The 17334-nt window shown below is 39.9% G+C and overlaps 1 protein-coding gene across 3 annotated transcripts in view; it reads left to right on the forward strand.

The window, feature by feature from the left end:
• Window positions 1-17334, forward strand: part of TGFBR3 (transforming growth factor beta receptor 3) — a 286700-nt gene that overhangs the window by 5263 nt on the left and 264103 nt on the right. For all 3 annotated transcript variants that reach the window (XM_045547542.1, XM_045547545.1, XM_045547544.1), the window contains exon 2: window positions 16022-16200. In XM_045547542.1, coding sequence (XP_045403498.1) covers window positions 16140-16200 — 61 coding nt within the window. In that variant the 5' untranslated portion in view covers window positions 16022-16139. The remainder of the gene's footprint in view (window positions 1-16021; window positions 16201-17334) is intronic.

The raw sequence follows: 17334 nt of genomic DNA on the forward strand, positions 1-17334 counted from the left end.
GGGAAGAGGACTCGGTGATATGTAGAGCCTGGTAAAGTTCATTTTTAGAATTTAATATTAAATAGTTGCCAGGATAATAATGTAGAATTAAGTGTGAAATGTTAGCTCTACCTCCACTTTAAGAAAAAGGGTTATACAAGAAGCATATACTTTTCCTACCTCTTGGACACTGGACTACAAGTGAAAGGGGCCTTTGGGGTTGGGTGCTGTTTGCAGGAGGCTGAAACACCTGCTTTTCTGTCCTTCCAAGCACATAATTCATGTCTCTGGTATATGCTGAAGGTCAGTTTTTTTGTGTAAAATGGCTGATGGATCATTTGTGAAAACACATCTAGGTTGATTAGTCCCTGAAAAAATGACCTTTAGAAAACAGTCTTTACAGATACTAGTCCTTGAGCTTCCCTGTTTATCTGATTGCCTTGGGAGCAGGTCTGCAGTTTCGGAGGCAGGATGACTAACCACCACTGGTGGGTGAGAACGCCAAATAGGCCAGGTGCAGGGTCTAGCAGAACTTTGGATTTCTTTTTTAATTTGTATCATACTACTTTGTTAATGGAAACTTGATGAATACTTAATTCCATTTGGTGAGTGAAAAGAGTCCCTTTTGGGAGTATCATTTTGTTAGCATTTTTAGTGATTTATGTGTTTTGACAGTATGCTATTGGTCTTTGGATGCAAAAATACACTGGTGGCTATTTGCAAATTTCATTTTATAATTAGCTAACTGTATGATAATTGCTGGTGTAGAATGTGGCTTTTTTCTTCATACTTAGAAGGTTATTTGAGGTGAAATACTTACATTCTAATCACAAAGCCCTTTGTTCATGTGGCACCCTAAGTGCTTTTGTGTGATTCTCACTCACTGTTGAGTTCCCTCTTTTATGGTTTTTTTCTTTAAAACAAAATATACTCAAAGACAAAACTCTTGAGTGTCCATACAGAATCAATGTCTCATTTTGTTGTATTAGACTTTGTGCAGTTGGCTGGCAAATTAAATTCAACGTTAAGGGAAAGCACCAGTGACTCATTACGTACATTTTGCACCATTGCAGTGTAAGGTCTTCCCTATGTGTGTGGGAGAAGTTTCTGATCTTCTAAATGGGCATGTTTACTATTGCTGGTCTCTTTTTGCCAAAGACTTTCTGAGCAGACAATTCCTATTAGTTTTCTTATATTTGAGATTTAGAGAGATCGTTACTTGTCTTATATTTGTAATATACCATATGAATCATGAAAAAATACTTAGGCTAACAACCCATTTTGTAAAGCCACCTGTCTTTTTGTTTTTAATCCATCATACTCATTATTCATTACAGTTGCTGCACAGCCATTGGTTGTATCATGTTTTTGACACAGGAGCCAGGGGAAGCATGATCTACTTGTTACATTTCACGTTTTTCCGTATTTATGCCTTTTTCAGTTTGTGGCATCCTTATTTCATTTTTAGAGTGGTTGCTTTCTAAGATGTTCAAGGTTTTAATTTCATTCAGTGTGTGGGCTAAATAGGGAGGTTTCCTGTAGAACCAGTTCTACTAAATTCTTGAAAATGCCTCCAGAAAGTATCCCATGTAGATACCATGCTGGGTAGGGCTTTTGGTAATGTTTGAATGGGAGATAGCCGAACACAAAGCAGGATTCCACTTTGTTTAAATGGTTAGGGAGGCAAAGAAAGGGAGAGGAATATCTAATTTGTTAGGAGAAAATCCACTTTTGCATAATAATAGGAATTTAGATGTTTTCTTTGGAATTAATATATATTTCAACTAGGTGTATAGGTAAGAAGTTTGCAAAAGAAATTTTGCTAAGGTTGAGGTTCTGTAGTTGGCAACTCTTATAACCCCGAAGATCCTGTTCTTTAAAGCCAGGAAAAAGCAGTCTGTTTCCAATTATGTATCACAAAAAATAGTGAAATTAAGCCAAGAAAAATGATCATTTGGGAGTTGGGTTGCTTTTTTGCAAAGGGTAAAGGAGAAAGGACTGCAGACACACATTTTAAAGAATCTGCTTTTTTTTCTGTTGACTTTCAGATTTTTCTTAAGCACTGTGTATTGGAAAATAAGAATAAATTTAGGATTAAAAACTTTCTGCTCCTTTGGCTCATGTTTCTCAGAGAGCAAACGGAAGAGCATTTAGGCAGCATGTGCTGATACTAAGGGGTTTGGGCCCAGTGTTCTGGGACCTGGCTTGTGTTTTTGGTGATGCCTTGTCTCGTCTGAATGGTGCCAGGTTATGGGCTCACAGCATCATATTTGGTAGTAGGTGCTATGGTTTCTTGTTACACCTTTTACCATGCCTTGAACTGAAATGTAGTCCCTGCTGTTTAGCATTATTCTGCTAGGGGAGAAAAACTAGGGATGCTAGTGTGAGAAGGGCATGGAGGTGAAAAGTCTAACTAGTTGGACGATGTGTGGGTGAATGTATTGTCCTCAGCACTTGTCAGAAGCTACTAGCCTTTCTGAATGTCTGCTGTTAGTTTCAGGATTAGTGGTCCCGTGAGACCTAGGTGTTAACTAAGAAATCTCCTTTCCACCACCAGAAGATCACCCCCAGCAGGTCTTAGTTCCTGTTTCTCACACCTTACACCTCCACAGAGTGTTGAATAAGACTTTCCTGATGGCACAGAAGCTTTGATAACATGTAGCCTTGTCAGGGCTAGTTTTAGCCCTTCTTTTCTTCTCACCTCCCATTTACTCCGTGGCCTGCTGCAGGCAGGCTCCCACGCCCACCGTGCCATGACACAGGCAGCGCTAGAAGAGGTGCTAAGTGCAAAGTTCCCTGCTTGCTTTCGGTCAGCATCTTCATTGTCCTCTCCCTCATGCATTTGCTGCTTTACTTTCCTCTTTTCCCCACATTTTATTTTCTTGGATTCCCTGGAACTAGTTCTCCAGGTTTTCCTCTTATGTTCCTGATCTCTCTTCATTCTTCTTTTTCCATGTTCAATCCCTTTGTGTTGGCATTCTCCAGGGTTCCATTTTCCCTTTCCTTTCTCTCTCCTCTCCTCCTCTCCTCTCCTCTCCTCTCCTCTCTTCTCTTCTCTTCTCTTCTCTTGTCTACGTTAAGTTGCTCATATTTCTGTGCTTCATGGCAGTAACTCCCAGTTTTATATTTCATACCCATATTCCTAGCAGCCTATTGGATGGTGCCACCTGGTTATTCTGTAGGTCTTTCTGTTAAAATTGAGTCCAAAACCCAACATACTACTTTTGTGGTGCACGTGCCGCCGCATTTACTTCCCACGTCCGTCCTTTCCCTTCTCTGTGGTGGTCCTCGATTCTTCCAGGTTCTCTCTGTTGTCAGCTCCTCTGGTGACAGCTTCACGTGCTCCTCCTGGCAGGTGCTTCTCCTGCTAGTTCATGAGAACGTGCTTTCTTCCCCTGGAAGACTGTGGACTTTGCCAGAGCAGGAGCAAGTCGTACAGTCTTTGTATGCTGGGTTGTAGCATGGGCCTGGTTTGTAGTATGTGTTTGTCAACCTGACTTCTTCAACTCAGTTCCACTTCAGTTAAAGCTTTGAGGAAAGATCAGGCTTACAGTCTATATAAATTATAGCTATAGGAAAGACTCAGCAAATTAACTCAGAATCATTAAGTTTAGGGTTAGAGTGGGGCTTAGAATAATTGTCTTTAAGTCCCTCTAAAGATGAGAACACCCAGGGAGGTTAGGTGGCCTACTCAAGATCACACAGCTAGGGAGCATGTTTCCCTCCTTGCCCCTCTGCAATTTAGTCTCCACCCCATAGCTGGAATGATTATTCTTATAAAACCTAAGTCAGATCCCATTATTCCTTTGCTTATGACACTCTCTTATTCTTATCTTTCTCAGAGTAAAAGCCAAAATTCTTAGAGTGATCTGTAAAGCCCTGAACAAGCAGCCCACCACTCCCTTGCCTGTTACCCCTTTGACCTCTCTCCTGTGCTCTCTGGCTTGCTCACTCTGCTCCAGCTGCCTGGCCTGCTTTCTGTCCCTGAGCACGCCAGACATGCTGTTGCAGGGCCTTTGCATGTGCTGTTTCTTTTGCTTGGAGTGCTTTTCTCCCAAATACATACAGAGTTCACTTCCTGTAGGTCCTTATTCAAAACAGAAACAAACCAGAGACCCACACACATACTTCCTTTCCCTCTTCTCTGTTTTGTTTTCTTAGCATTTATCTTTGTCTAATATATTATACAATTACATATCTCATTTATAGTCTGTCTCCCCTGACTAGAATATAAGCTCCATCAGGGCAGAGATTTTTATGTTTTGTTTCCTGTTGAATACTCATACCTGGAACTGTCTTGGTATGGAGCAGAGACTGCATAAATATTTATTGAATGAATAAATGAATGAGAAGAAGAAAGACTTTATGGATTTCCTTTAGCTCCAGTTATATGTGCACTCAGGGCATTAAAAAGAGAAAGTCAGGCCAGGCGCAGTGGCTCATGCCTATGATCCCAGCACTTTGGGAGGCTAAGGTGGGAGGATCGCTTGGGCCCAGGAGTTCGAGGATTGCACCATTGCACTTCAGCCTGGGCAACAGAGCAAGACCCTGTCTCTAAAAGAAAAAGGGGGTGGGGGGGAACATTAGCTCTGTCTGGAAGGAGGAGAATCGGATTTTTAAAAATCCTCATTTAAGACTTGAACACTGACCTCTTTTTCATTGTCTGACTTGAAGCAGCCACTGTGGGCTCTCCCCAGCATTAAAGTGGTTTGGGATGATTCCCGTTTTACCTCTAGCAGGCATGGGCTTACTGTGGTTTCTCTTGCTTGTGGTTTGCCCTCTAACCCATCAGTCTACAAAGATGAAAAGTAAACACAGCATTAAAGAAATGAGCTAGGGTATGGGGAAAGGGGGCAGAATGTCCTTGGGGGCCTTGACAACTTCCTTGGTTCTGAGCCCATCTGCTTGGCTGCTCCAGGTACCTTTTATAGTTGCCTTGCTCGGGGGCTGTGCCCTAAGGAACAGTCTCCAGACTGCCAGGCCAGATGACTCTTGACTTTTGCTTTGATATTCTAATTTCTTTGAAAAATGTTAATTTCAGGCAAAAAGGACATTGGAGAAAGGACTTTTAAAACTTAAATTACTGTCTTAATTTTGGAATGAAGTTTAACCCTTCTCAGCATGGAGAGGATTGTATTGAAATTACTACTCGATCCTGTCCGTGGTGCAAGTGAGGAGTCAAGACTGGTGGGACCTGGTCTTGTGAAACCAATACTTGAATCCAAGGGCCAATACATTCAGTACTGAAGCAGTGTCAGATTCTTGGGGGTAGGGATATGTGAAATGAAGAGCATAATTTCTATTACTGCAACAGTAGAGCTAGAGTAATTTGTCTCCTGCTCTTACCGAGATAACATCTGTGTGCTTCCTTCAGGGCCCTCCTCCTCAGGACAGGAAGCCCAGCCAAGGAAGTCAAAGGCTTAGGAGGAAGTTATTGGCCATATACAAATCTGACAGTGTAATTTAACCCTGGGATTCAAAGCTATCAAATTGAAAATAAATTGTCTTGAATGGAGCTGAGTTATCAATAACTGGTTAAAAATAATCATAGCTACCATTTCCTGAACCCTGACAACACACTAGGTATTAAGTGCCTTATATGTTATTACTTAATCCTCATAACAGCCCTATGAGGGAGATAGAATCATTGTCTTTACTTTACAGATCAGATGTGGAGGTTTAAGTAAGTTGCCCCCAATTATATTGCTTGAAATAGGCAGGACAGGTATTTGAGCTCACGTGGGACCTCACATTTTCCACTACATGATACTGTACTCTGCTCCTACGATGCCAAGCATTCTGTCACCTCAGTGCCCTTGCACTTGCTATCCCCACTGCCTGTGATGCATATTATATGTTTGTTGTCTGTCCCTTTCATCAGAGGGTAAACTCCATGAAAACAGGGATGCCTTTCTTTCATTGCTGTGTGCCCAGCTCCCTGAACAGTACCCAACATATGGTAGGTGCTAATACATTGTTGAGTGAATGAATGAAGGAAACTAAAACTGCTAATTGAGATTTGCCACCCTGGTTTCAGAACAAAGTAACTTGTCCTTGTGTCAGAGCTTGTCAGACTGCCTACCATGGAAGGTGGCTGTCCATGCAGGGCCTGGTTGATGTCCACAGTGGTTTAGTGATCAGGCACAGTCCCTGCCTTTTTTTTTGGAGGTCAGCTGTTTCTGGAGGAACCCCTGTTTGTAGTGGTTAAGAGCATGGGCTGTGGAATTACACACACCTGGGCTCAAATCCTGGTGCCAGGACTTATCACCTAGTGCCCTGGGGTTGCTTAGCATCTTGAAGTCTCACTTTTTTCACTATAAAATGAAGTAAAGGGCATCTATCTCCTTGGGTTGTTGAGAGGATTAAATGAGAAATTGTGAAGCACACAGTAGGTGCTCAGTAGACAGTACGTAAGACATTTATGTGGGGTCAGAAGAAACAAGGGTGTTAGTCTCTGAAAGGACGGGGAATGAGGTATAAACACTTGAGCACCACAGAATAATTACAAAGCAGCACGTAGACAAGTCTTGGCTTTTCTGCTAACTATAATAGCTGTGTAACAGTGGGCTAGTCATTGAGCCTTGCTACTTGTTGGTTTGCTAATCTGTAAAATTAAAGAGTTGGAGTAGATACTATTTCTAACATTCTGAGTTGGCTCTGAGTAGAAGATAACATGGAACAAATTATACACAAAATACTAAGGAGGCAGTGTTTACAGTGGGATGGGATTAATCAGAAGTGGCTACTGGAATGAAATGAGGAGAGTAGAGTTCCTGGACTTTAAGGAATAGCATAAAAATGGCAGGTTTTAACAAAATGGGCAGCTCTGACAAAATTCAGGTTTTGTGTGTGCTTATATTGCTGGAAAGATACTGCATTTAAATTTTTTGTTTATATAAGTTATGTATTAAAATAGCTAATGTAGTATTCATATTTTATTTATTCTTTTGTTATCAAGTTTAATGATTTTCTTGGGTAATGCTTCCCAGTTTTGTCAAGTTATTCCTACTAGCCAATGATCATGGTTTTCCAATTTCCACAAGTGTGTCTGAAGTCTCATTTTCTAGGAGGGATTCAGGATTGTTAGTTCATATAATGACAATTATAAGTAAGGTATAGTATAAAAGATTTTTTTTCTGACTGCAAAGACCCAGAAGATATAGAATAAAAGATTTTCTTGTTTAATCACTTCATATTACAGATTAAGAAACTAAGACCAAGAATGTCTGAGCTTGTAAAACATGTTGATGGTAGAACTCCCACCTCCTGTTCCTTTGAGTATGCCTGCAGTGTTTTCTTATTTGTTGGTTTGTCATTTGATATTGAGAAATGTTCTAATAATTTATCATGTTACCATACTATTTTTATTATAATGTGCACAATACTATTTCATACTTGCTGTCCATTATGGCACCTTCATTGGGTGCCCACTACAAACCAGGTCTAGATAGACTATGATTCGTCTTGTTGGCGTTAACAGACGAGTGGGCAAGGCATACCTGGAGGGAAATAATGACACATAGATTAACCTGCAGAGTTGGATTGCACTGCATTCCAGGTGTCCAAGTTTAACTTCATCAGAGGGAATCAGAGGAGGTTTCTTTAAAGAAGTAAGGCTTATGCTGAGACCTAGAGATGTTAGAAAGTGGCCATCTTAGGGGAACCGTGGAGGGATATTGAGTTCCAGCACAGTGAACGTTGCTTCTGGAAGGCGAGGACGTGGCCCTTTTGTGGGACTGACATTAGTGTGGCTGGAGTGCCCAGAGCATGAGCTTGGAGTAAGTAGGCAGGTGAAGAGTTTTTGTCTTTATCCTGACAGCAGTGGGCAACCCCTGAAAGGTTTTAATTCTTAATGTTTCACATGCCTGGGCTGCTGAACCCTTTCCTTACCAAATTATATGAGTTAAATAATTGAAATGTATCTATTGAGGGACTGCCCTCACTCCAGAGGAATAATTTTATACTGGAACTGAGAAGAAAAAAAATGCTTCATTGTAATTAGTACCATATCTATTGCTAGAGTGTTTATTCTGAATTCATATATTTGCAGAGTCCTGCAAATATAAATAAACATATGAATCAAACATTTCAGTAAATTACAGTGTATTGCATAGAATGTCTACTAGAAGTTTAAGAGATGTAGCTTTCCAAAAGCTTTTTTCAAGAGGTTTTTTTCAATGGCCAGGTGCTTGCTAGGGCCAGAGGTATGATGACAGTTGTCCTGAGAACATTCAGGTGTGTTGAATTTTGCTAGAATAATTACAGCTTCATGATTTCAAACCTTGCAACGACATCTGATTCCCCGTTTTAGGTAGGTTGGTTGGTTTGATGGCAGTGCCAGGCTAGGTTCTGCAGCCCCTAGCTAAACCCCTGCAGCTAATTAGGGAATCATAAAATAGAATTGTGGAGGGTCATGAAGACAGATCCTTTTAATTTATACCAGAAATGTTGAGGCAGTGGCTTCACCACCCTTTTGAACAGCTTTGCAACATTATGAATCTTTAGAACTCATATCTTGTATTGCATTTGGAATCATTATTTTTGGTAATGGAGGGAATTGTTGAAATTCTAGATAAAGTGTAATCTCAAAATTGTTATAAAACTTGCAATAAACTGCTATTTATCTTGCTACAAGTAGTTTGCTTATTTTTTTGAAAGTCTAGGTATATTTTAACCATAAAAACACTAATGAGTATTATTTATTTAAAATGATCTGTGTGGGCCAGGTATTGTTTTAGGTACCATGCCCATATTCTATCTCATATATTACAATCAAAATATTGTTACTGGCTGGATGTGGTGGCTCACACCTATAATCCTAGCACTTTGGAAGGCTGAGGCATTGTGGGAGGTTCCTTTGAGGCCAAGAGGTCAAGACTAGCCTGAGCAACATAGCAAGACCCAGTCTCTACAAACAAAAAAAAAAAGAAAAAATTAGCTGGGTGTGGTGGCACGTGACTGTAATCCCAGCTACTCAGGAGGCTGAGATGGGAGGATCACTTTAGCCCAGGAATTTGAGGCTGTAGTGAGCTATGATTTCATCACTGCACTTGCCTGGGAGATACAGTGAGACTCTGTCTCTGGAAAAAAAAAAAAAAAATTACTACCATTTACAGATGAGGGAGTGGTGGAGGCTAAATGACTTGTCCAATGTAACATAGCTGGGTAAGCTAGGTTTTAAACCCCCAAGTATAGTTCTCTATTATTTCTATCTTAAAAGCAGATGCCCTTATAAATGATAAGCAACAGAAATCTTTGGATGCAAAAATCCTTTTTTTATATTTGGTGAACAAGGATTTATTGATATGACATTATTATGACATGTTAATTTTTTTAATATAATTTTTGTTCTTTTTTAAGCCAGTCAAATTTAGCAGTGTGGGGGTGTTGTATACCAACTTTAGTGACATTAATGTTAATAAGTTTTGTTAACCCACTACCATCAGACTAGCCCACGGATGCAAAAATCTTATATGTGAAAAGGTGATTCTTAGAGTATTGTAAGGGTGGGTGGGAAATTCATCCTAGTTTGTGGATTTGAACAAAACGTGGTCTTGTACAACCTTGTGAAATGTATCCATGCCACCCCCTCCTTTTTTTTTTGCTGTATTTTGCTTGGGAGTGAGGTCTGTTATGCTTTTAAGGACCGAGTGAAGTTCAGTCCCAAGGAAATCAAGAATGGTGGGGCCTGTGTGTTGATCGTAGCTCGGAGTGAGTGTGGCCAGGCCCAGGAGGGGCAGCACACCCAGCCTCTGAAGGCATCCAGTGTGGAGCAGGGAGAGTGGAATCCAGTGTCTCTGCTTACCTCGTGTCCTTTGTGCCTTCCGCCTCCCCCTGCCTACTAGGACAGCCAGTTAGAGTGTTCTTCCTCCTTTCTTTTCCTGCCACTGGCAGCCACAGTGTGTTGGGAAGGAACTTAATTAACCTTAGACCTCAGTATAATAAACCTCTTTGGTAGAAACAGCCTGCTAATGATAGATAATGATATTAATAGCTTTAATACTGTACATGTACCATCTCATTTGATTCTTGTAATAACCCTGTGATGTAGGTAAGTTTGGTTTGCTAACTCCTTTATTTCTTATTTATTTATTCTTTAGTCGCTCATTCATGGTATGTTAACTCCTTACAAAGGCAGAAACTGAGGCTCCATTCTGATCTAAGCCGTTGTCCTTTCTTGTCTGATCTGCTGTAAAAATCTGAACTGATCTTCCATGCACTCTGGCCTCCTTTCAGTCTGTTCTCCACAGTGTCGAGGGAAATCTTTAAAACCTAATCTGATCACACCATCCCCTGCTTAAAGCCCTTCTTAAACCTTATTCCTCTCTTTTCCTTTCGGCTCAGCAGCCTGTTCCTTCCAGTGTCAGGGGCCCGTGTGCTTCCTCTACCTGTAGTGTCATTCCTCACCTGACCTTTTAAACCTCTGCTTATCCTCAGGTTGTGGATACTTTTCCTTTAGAGCTCTTATCATACTGTGTAATTGCAAATTTGTGATTATTTGTCTGTTTGTCTCACCAGACTTTAAGCCTATGAGGGCAAAGAACATATCTCTTTGGCCATAATAGCCCCATTGCCTAGCAGAGTAAGCAACAAAGAAAGATTTGTTGAAAGAAAAAATGAAGCTCAGGAAATTAAACATCTTGCCTAAAGATGATATGAGCTAGATATAAGCTCCACGAGGGAAGAATTTTTGGCTCCTTTTGTCATTGCTGTACCCTTTGCATCTTGAACAGTGCCAGGCACATAGTAGTAAATATTTGTTGAATATTGATTGCGCTTGGGTGTGATTCCAAAGATTTCTTATCCATATCCAGGACTTTTCCCTATTTGTGCCAAATCTATCTGAAAATGGGGATTTGGAATCACCCAACTTTGCTGTGTAGTAGAGAAATCTGAGAGTTGCTGTTGTGATTCAGGAAGGTAGCTTTGCTTTCTCTGTGTACAGGGCATCCAAATGTCATCAAACAAACAGTATCTGTCCTACATCCTGTACACCCCTTTTTTATAGGCTACCAAGCTAGATAATGGTGTCATCTGTCTACCTCTTTTCTAAATGCCCTGATCAGCATGTTTAATAGCCACCAGAACAATTCTTCTACCAGCTGTTGTTTAACCATTTGTAGACTTAGCTGTGTATTATCTCCAAAAAATTTACTTATATGGCAAACTAGAAACATTTTAATGATCTGTTAGAAAACCATTTCATGTGTAAGGTACCAGAAACTCAGGTATTATTTATTATTTGAGTTTAGGCAATGGTAATTTTTAAATTCCACTCAATATATCTTCCCATTTATTGAATATTTTCCTGATTTTCTTTTCTTCTTCTCCTGATTGAGGGCAAAACAGCATCAGCATTAGGATATGATGAGGCACAGGTTTGTGCTTCACCTTGCTGTTTGCATTTTCAGAGAACTTTGAGGTTGGCCTTACCAAGGATTGTTTATTTATTACAGCTGGTACCCACAGGCCTCAAGTTAAGTCACAGCTGTGATCCGTTAAGATTTGTGCAGAGCGCATGTCAAGATGGAAACACCAGTGTGTGTTGGCAGCCTAGGTAGGCTTCCCCCTCTCTTGGAAATAAAGGTTCTGTTTTCAGAGATTGAATGTTGAGGGGGAGAAATGGTTCCCAGTTTGTGGTGACAGACTTGAAGCTGAGAGGTTGGTGCTGATGGAGAGAGACCCGGTTTCTGGCCTTGACTCTGATATGTTGTTTTAGGCAAGTGTTGGTCTTGGGGTTTGGGTTTCTTCTTCATCAATAAAATCATGTTGATATCTTCCAACTTTAAAAATCATTCAATATCTTGAGCATGCTATTTTTTTTTTAAATAATTGATCAGCTACAGGTTAATTCAGTGCTGATTTTTAATCATTTCATGGGTCTAGCCAGGCATGTGGGCCATCTAAAGGGGAGTTAGTACTTTTTTCTTACTCTTATCCTATTGCCAGACATCCATTTTGTCACCGATTTTCTCTAAGACATTTGCTCTTTAAAAAAATTCTCACCTGAGGGACTGATGTTCCCAACTAGTTCCTTTTGAACATTGGTTTAATCTGTGTTGGTTTTAAGGATTCTTTGGGGTAGGGTTTCCAGCTAATCCTGGTCTGTACCTGTGCACTCTGTTGGATCACTAGGGAAGGTAGGGTGGTGTGCTTAATGTCCTCAGAAATAAACCCAGGGGAACTCTGAAACTAGCAGAATTAATAGTACATTCAACTTTTCTTTTTTAACCCATGAAACTCTCACTCAGAATTTTCTTCTGTTAATTTGTGCATACAAAGCACTCTCGTATCCTTTGAATGGAACACATTGCTTTGAAATATGGGCAAAATGACTATTGCACAGTACACCCCAAATTGTTCTTTCCTGATTTCAGAGTACTCTGTTGATATTTCTAAAGGAAACATTTAGTTCATGAAGTCCAGAGATTCAGTGACGTAAAAAAGCCAGGGTCAGGAAACCCTGGTCTTTGCAAAGTCAGTATGGTAGAACCTCACAGAAGAAAAAGTTTGTATTTCCCTAATTTTATTTCAAAGCTACAACTTTTCAGACGTCTTCAGTCATCCTGCATTCTTCTGATTAGAGAACCAATCCCTAAGTTGTGTGTTAAGGCGCTGATGTGTACAAGTTGTGGCCCAAACTGGAGTTCAACTGAATGGGAATGAGCCGCTTCCCTTTTGGTTCTCCTCTGCCTTAGGAGCCTGTCACCACACTCGGAAGATTAGACAAAAACTCTCTGCAGTTTATTTTCTTTTCAAACAAGTTACATTATAGAGGGACTTTTAAGCTAAAAGAAGAAAAGCTCCCTCTTTGTTACAAACAGCAGTGTGTAGTTTCAACTTGTCTTGGACTTCCTCGGAGATGTTTTAAGATCCGGTGTAAACTTGCTGTGGTTTGCCTTTGGGCATCAAACTGTTTAGCTTGGCTCTATGATATCTGTAATTGCTGCATTTTAATAATTGCCCAATATTCTTGTCAGCAATTTGCAGTTTGTATTTTTAATAGAACCATTTGCCTTTCTTTTCAACAGGTTCATTCAGACCTAGTTTAAGCCCCTGGATCCAGGCAGCACAATCCCTCAGACCCTCTGCAGCTGTGGGCAGGGGGTATCGCAAGCTGCTTAAATATTCCCATAAGCTCGTGCTGCTTTACAGTTTATGTGCCCCATACCAATCCTCTCGGAAGCCATCTTCTGAGATCTCCTCATAGGGCTTTGCTTTACAAAAATTATCTTTAGCATGTGCTGAGATAGTGTATTCTTTTAGAGAGGTTTTTCCTTATCAAATCCATTCAGGACATTTAATTTTTTGAAGGGAAAAAATAGGGACAAATTCTCTTTGCTGTTGTTGAATTTTTAAGTTACCAGAGAAGATTACCATTTGATCTGGGGTGATGTGGAATTCCGGTGACAGAAATGTTGGACTGCGATGGATGATTATTTTTAGTTTTTTATTTTATTATTTTTTTTGACACAGAGTCTCACTCTATTGCCTGGGCTAGAGTGCCGTGGCGTCAGCCTAGCTCACAGCAACCTCAGACTCCTGGGCTCAAGCGATCCTCCTGCCTCAGCCTCCCCAGTAGCTGGACTACAGGCATGCGCCACCATGCCCGCCTAATTTTTTTTCTACATATATTTTTAGCTGTCCAGATCATTTCTTTCTATTTTTAGTAGAGACGGGGGTCTCCCTCTTCTCAGGCTGGTCTCGAACTCCTGACCTCGAGCGATCCGCCTGCTTCGGCCTCCCAGAGTGCTAGGATTACAGGTGTGAGCCACTGCGCCCAGCCTGCAATGGATGATTGAAGTCGTCTTAATGGCTTCCAAATTCTCTCTGTAATTTAGTCAGCTTTTGAGAGAAGACTACTGTGTCTCCAATGACTTGTGCCTCAACTTGACTGGCAATTTTGTTCTTTTAGTGATTCCACTCATTGGCTTATCTCCTTTATTTGGTCTGTTGTAATGTTTATTTTGCTATTGGTGTGTAGCTATTTGTGTAATTCTTAGCTAGTGTAAAACCAGTTCAATCTTTTAAAAGATTGAACTGGTTTTACACTAGCTAAGAATTACACAAATAGCTACACATCAATTTCTCCACTTTATCAGCATAAATTCCTCAAAGAGAATGAACAAGTAGTGATACAGTACAGTTATAATGGCTAATATTTATTATGTGTTAGGTACTTCCCTAAGCATTGTGTGTGTGTATATATATATATAAACTGAATCTTCACAACAACTTATCATATCCTACCATGGGATAGGTTTGTTCTTGAAGAGTAATTTCCCTAACATCACCCATTTGAGAGGTAGAGTGGGCTCACACCTAGGCAGATTTATAACTGCCATCACAACCCATGTTCTATTCATACTAGGCTTTTAATCATTATCATATACCAAGATTGAGCCATAGTCTCTCCTGCATATGCAATAATTTAGTTTTAGGGCATATCTTAAAAATCCTTTTTGAAATTAGAAACTTGTTATTATTCTGGATAGGTAGTACATGCACATGGTACAAACCCAGAAGGGAATTCAGTGAAAAGGCTCCTGATCCCTCCCACCCCTGTCTCCTAATCACCCTATTTCCCCTCTTCTCATATGTAGGCAGTTAGTGTTATAACTGCAGAGAGACATTTTAAAAATCTTTCTCTTAACACTTGATGCAATGAACTAAGACCATTTAATTGGAAACTCATTTTGTTATTGTTTTAATATTTTTATATTGTATGTGCAAATGACCAAACTGGCTTTGTCTCTGGAGGTAGTGAGCAAGTTCTGCGGATGATATTTCCTGGGTGTGGGTAGCAACCCCAGGTGTTGGAGATGGTTCCTGGAAACTCCACCATCCTGCCTTTCCCAGGGTTTGGATCAGGCAGGTTCTTTGCACTTTTATTCAGTGTTGGATAACTTTTATTCCTGATGAGAAGGAACAATGCTTGGAACATAGTAGGTGCTCAATTATTGTTTGTTGAATTGAACAACCTTTGTGGGTTGTGGCCGGTTTAGGGATGGAGGGCTGGAAAATATACATATGAATGTGTAAGTGAGGGAACAGGGCCTTGGGAAGAATATTCAAGATAAGAAAACTACCATAAAACTCTCATTCAAGACTCTGGGTAGGAAAAGCTTAGAAAGGACCTTCTGTATTCTCTTATCCAGTAACCAGATAGTCTCCAATGGGGCTGAGAGACAGGGAAGACTTTCTCCCGTTAAAATGTTGGCAAACAGTTGAAATAAGAACCTTGCCTTTTTATGTTTCTTTATTTTTTCAGACTGATTCTCAGTGTAATTTAATTTGATCCTTGTGATAACCCTGTCATTATAGCATTAGTTTGAGTCTCTAATCAGAGCTGTTTGTGTTTTCTTGCTGGCACTAGGGAGTACACGTATCAAGTATCATTGATTACTTTAGTACCACAACATAACTGGTGATGGTACATTTCAGGTGCACCCCAATTTTCCTCTACATTCCTGAAAATTCTGTATAAAACCAAAGATTTAAAATGTCAAAAATAGGCTGGGCGTGGTGGCTCACACTTATAATTCTAGCACTGTGGGAGGCCGAGGTGGGAGGATGGCTTGAGCTCAGGAGTTGGAGAGCCACCTTAGCAAAAGCAAGATCCCATCTCTACAAAAAACAGAAAAATTAGCCTGGCATTGTTGCATGTGCCTGTAGTCCCAGCTGTTCGGGAGGCTGAGGCAAGAGGATAGCTCCAGCTTAGGAATTGGAGGTTGCAGTGGGCTGTGAAGATGCCACTGCTTTCTAGCCAGGGTGACAGAGCAAGACTCTATCTCAAAAAACAAAACAAAACAAAAAACAACAAATCAAAACAAAAAATAAGCATGGCATTTGCAACAGTATTTGCTATAAACCTCTTTATTAGATGGTTACCACCCTCACCCTAGTTCTCTTGAGTTTTTCTTGGCATCTTTTAAGATAAATTACTTATCTTAATGCTTTTCAGAAATTCTGTTTGACTTTAATGTGTGTTTATGAAAAGTTTTTGCACTGTTTTCTTATTGAAGTTTGTTTACTTTTACAGGAGATTTGAAAATTGCTAAGAGGAATTTTAAGACCACTTCTGATTTGCAAAGATCGTCTGCTTTCTGAAGAACAGCAGGCAGAGGTGACTAGACAAGACACACTGTTGGAGAATAAAAATGACTTCCCATTACGTGGTCACCATCTTGGCCCTGATGAGCTCCTCTTTAGCCACGGCAGGCAAGTTGCGTAACATAAATTGCATGTTTGTTATATTCTTTTGATATCTTTGTCCTCAGTCTCTTCGGTTTAGAAGAATTTAGGCCATGTGATGTTCATGAAAAACTTGAATATTTATGTTCTTTAGGGAAATAAAATATTTGACTACTGTACACATACGTAATGTTTGCCTGTGCTATATTTTACCAGGTGCTAGGCATTGTAGTGTCAGTGATGCACGTACCTAACTAACCTGTGTGCAGGCAGTTAGAGAACAAATATGCTAATGATTAATCCCACTTAATTTTGTTACATGCATGGATTATATTTACATTCTTGTTCCTAAATAAGAATTTCAAGAAAGCCTTATTGTTCTTTATTACAAAATAAATAGACCTTCTAGATAGAGATGACTCTCCTGACATAGGCTGTTGGGGAAGTATTTAATTTTGCCTATTTCAGATATTTTAATATGTAACTTTTTTAAAAGTAGAGAAATACATTGTACTTCCTGGAGGCCTTCTGAGTATGAGGTTGGAGATGAGAAGAAGCAAATGACTTGGTGGGAATGCTGTTGCTTAAGTAAGAATATCAGACCCCCACACCAGTATCTTAGTGTTTGCTGTCAGTGTTATTTAATAAATTTGAAGCTTAATTGTCTCTATTTTGTTATAATTTGCTTTGTGTCTGTTCTGTAATGAGCTACATAAAACTAATTTGTTGGACCAGTTCTGGAAACTGGCAGGTCTCAACAAGAAAAGCATTGACTTGAAAAGTGATTAGCCCTTTGGTATTGGCTATTGAATTGCACATACAGATGACAGTGATAGTAATTACCATTTGTTGAGTGTGCACTACAGCCAGGTACTGGGCTGAACAATTATAGAATATAAAAATGAATAAATTACTTGAAAGTAAGATCCTGAAAAAAATGAATAAATGTATTCTTATTTAATGAGCTCACTTAATTACAACCCTGTTAGGTATAATTATTTCATTATTTTTGCCATTTTATGGATGTTGAAATGAGATATGGAGAGGTTAGGTAATTTGCATGGTGTCATGTAGATGGGAAGTGGGAGAGCCAGATTTTACATCTATATTTTTGGTTTTTTTTTTTTTTTTTTTTGAGACAGTCTCACTCTGTCGCTTGGG

This window comes from Lemur catta, chromosome 3 (genome assembly GCF_020740605.2).
Source record: "Lemur catta isolate mLemCat1 chromosome 3, mLemCat1.pri, whole genome shotgun sequence".
Lineage (NCBI taxonomy): Eukaryota > Metazoa > Chordata > Mammalia > Primates > Lemuridae > Lemur > Lemur catta.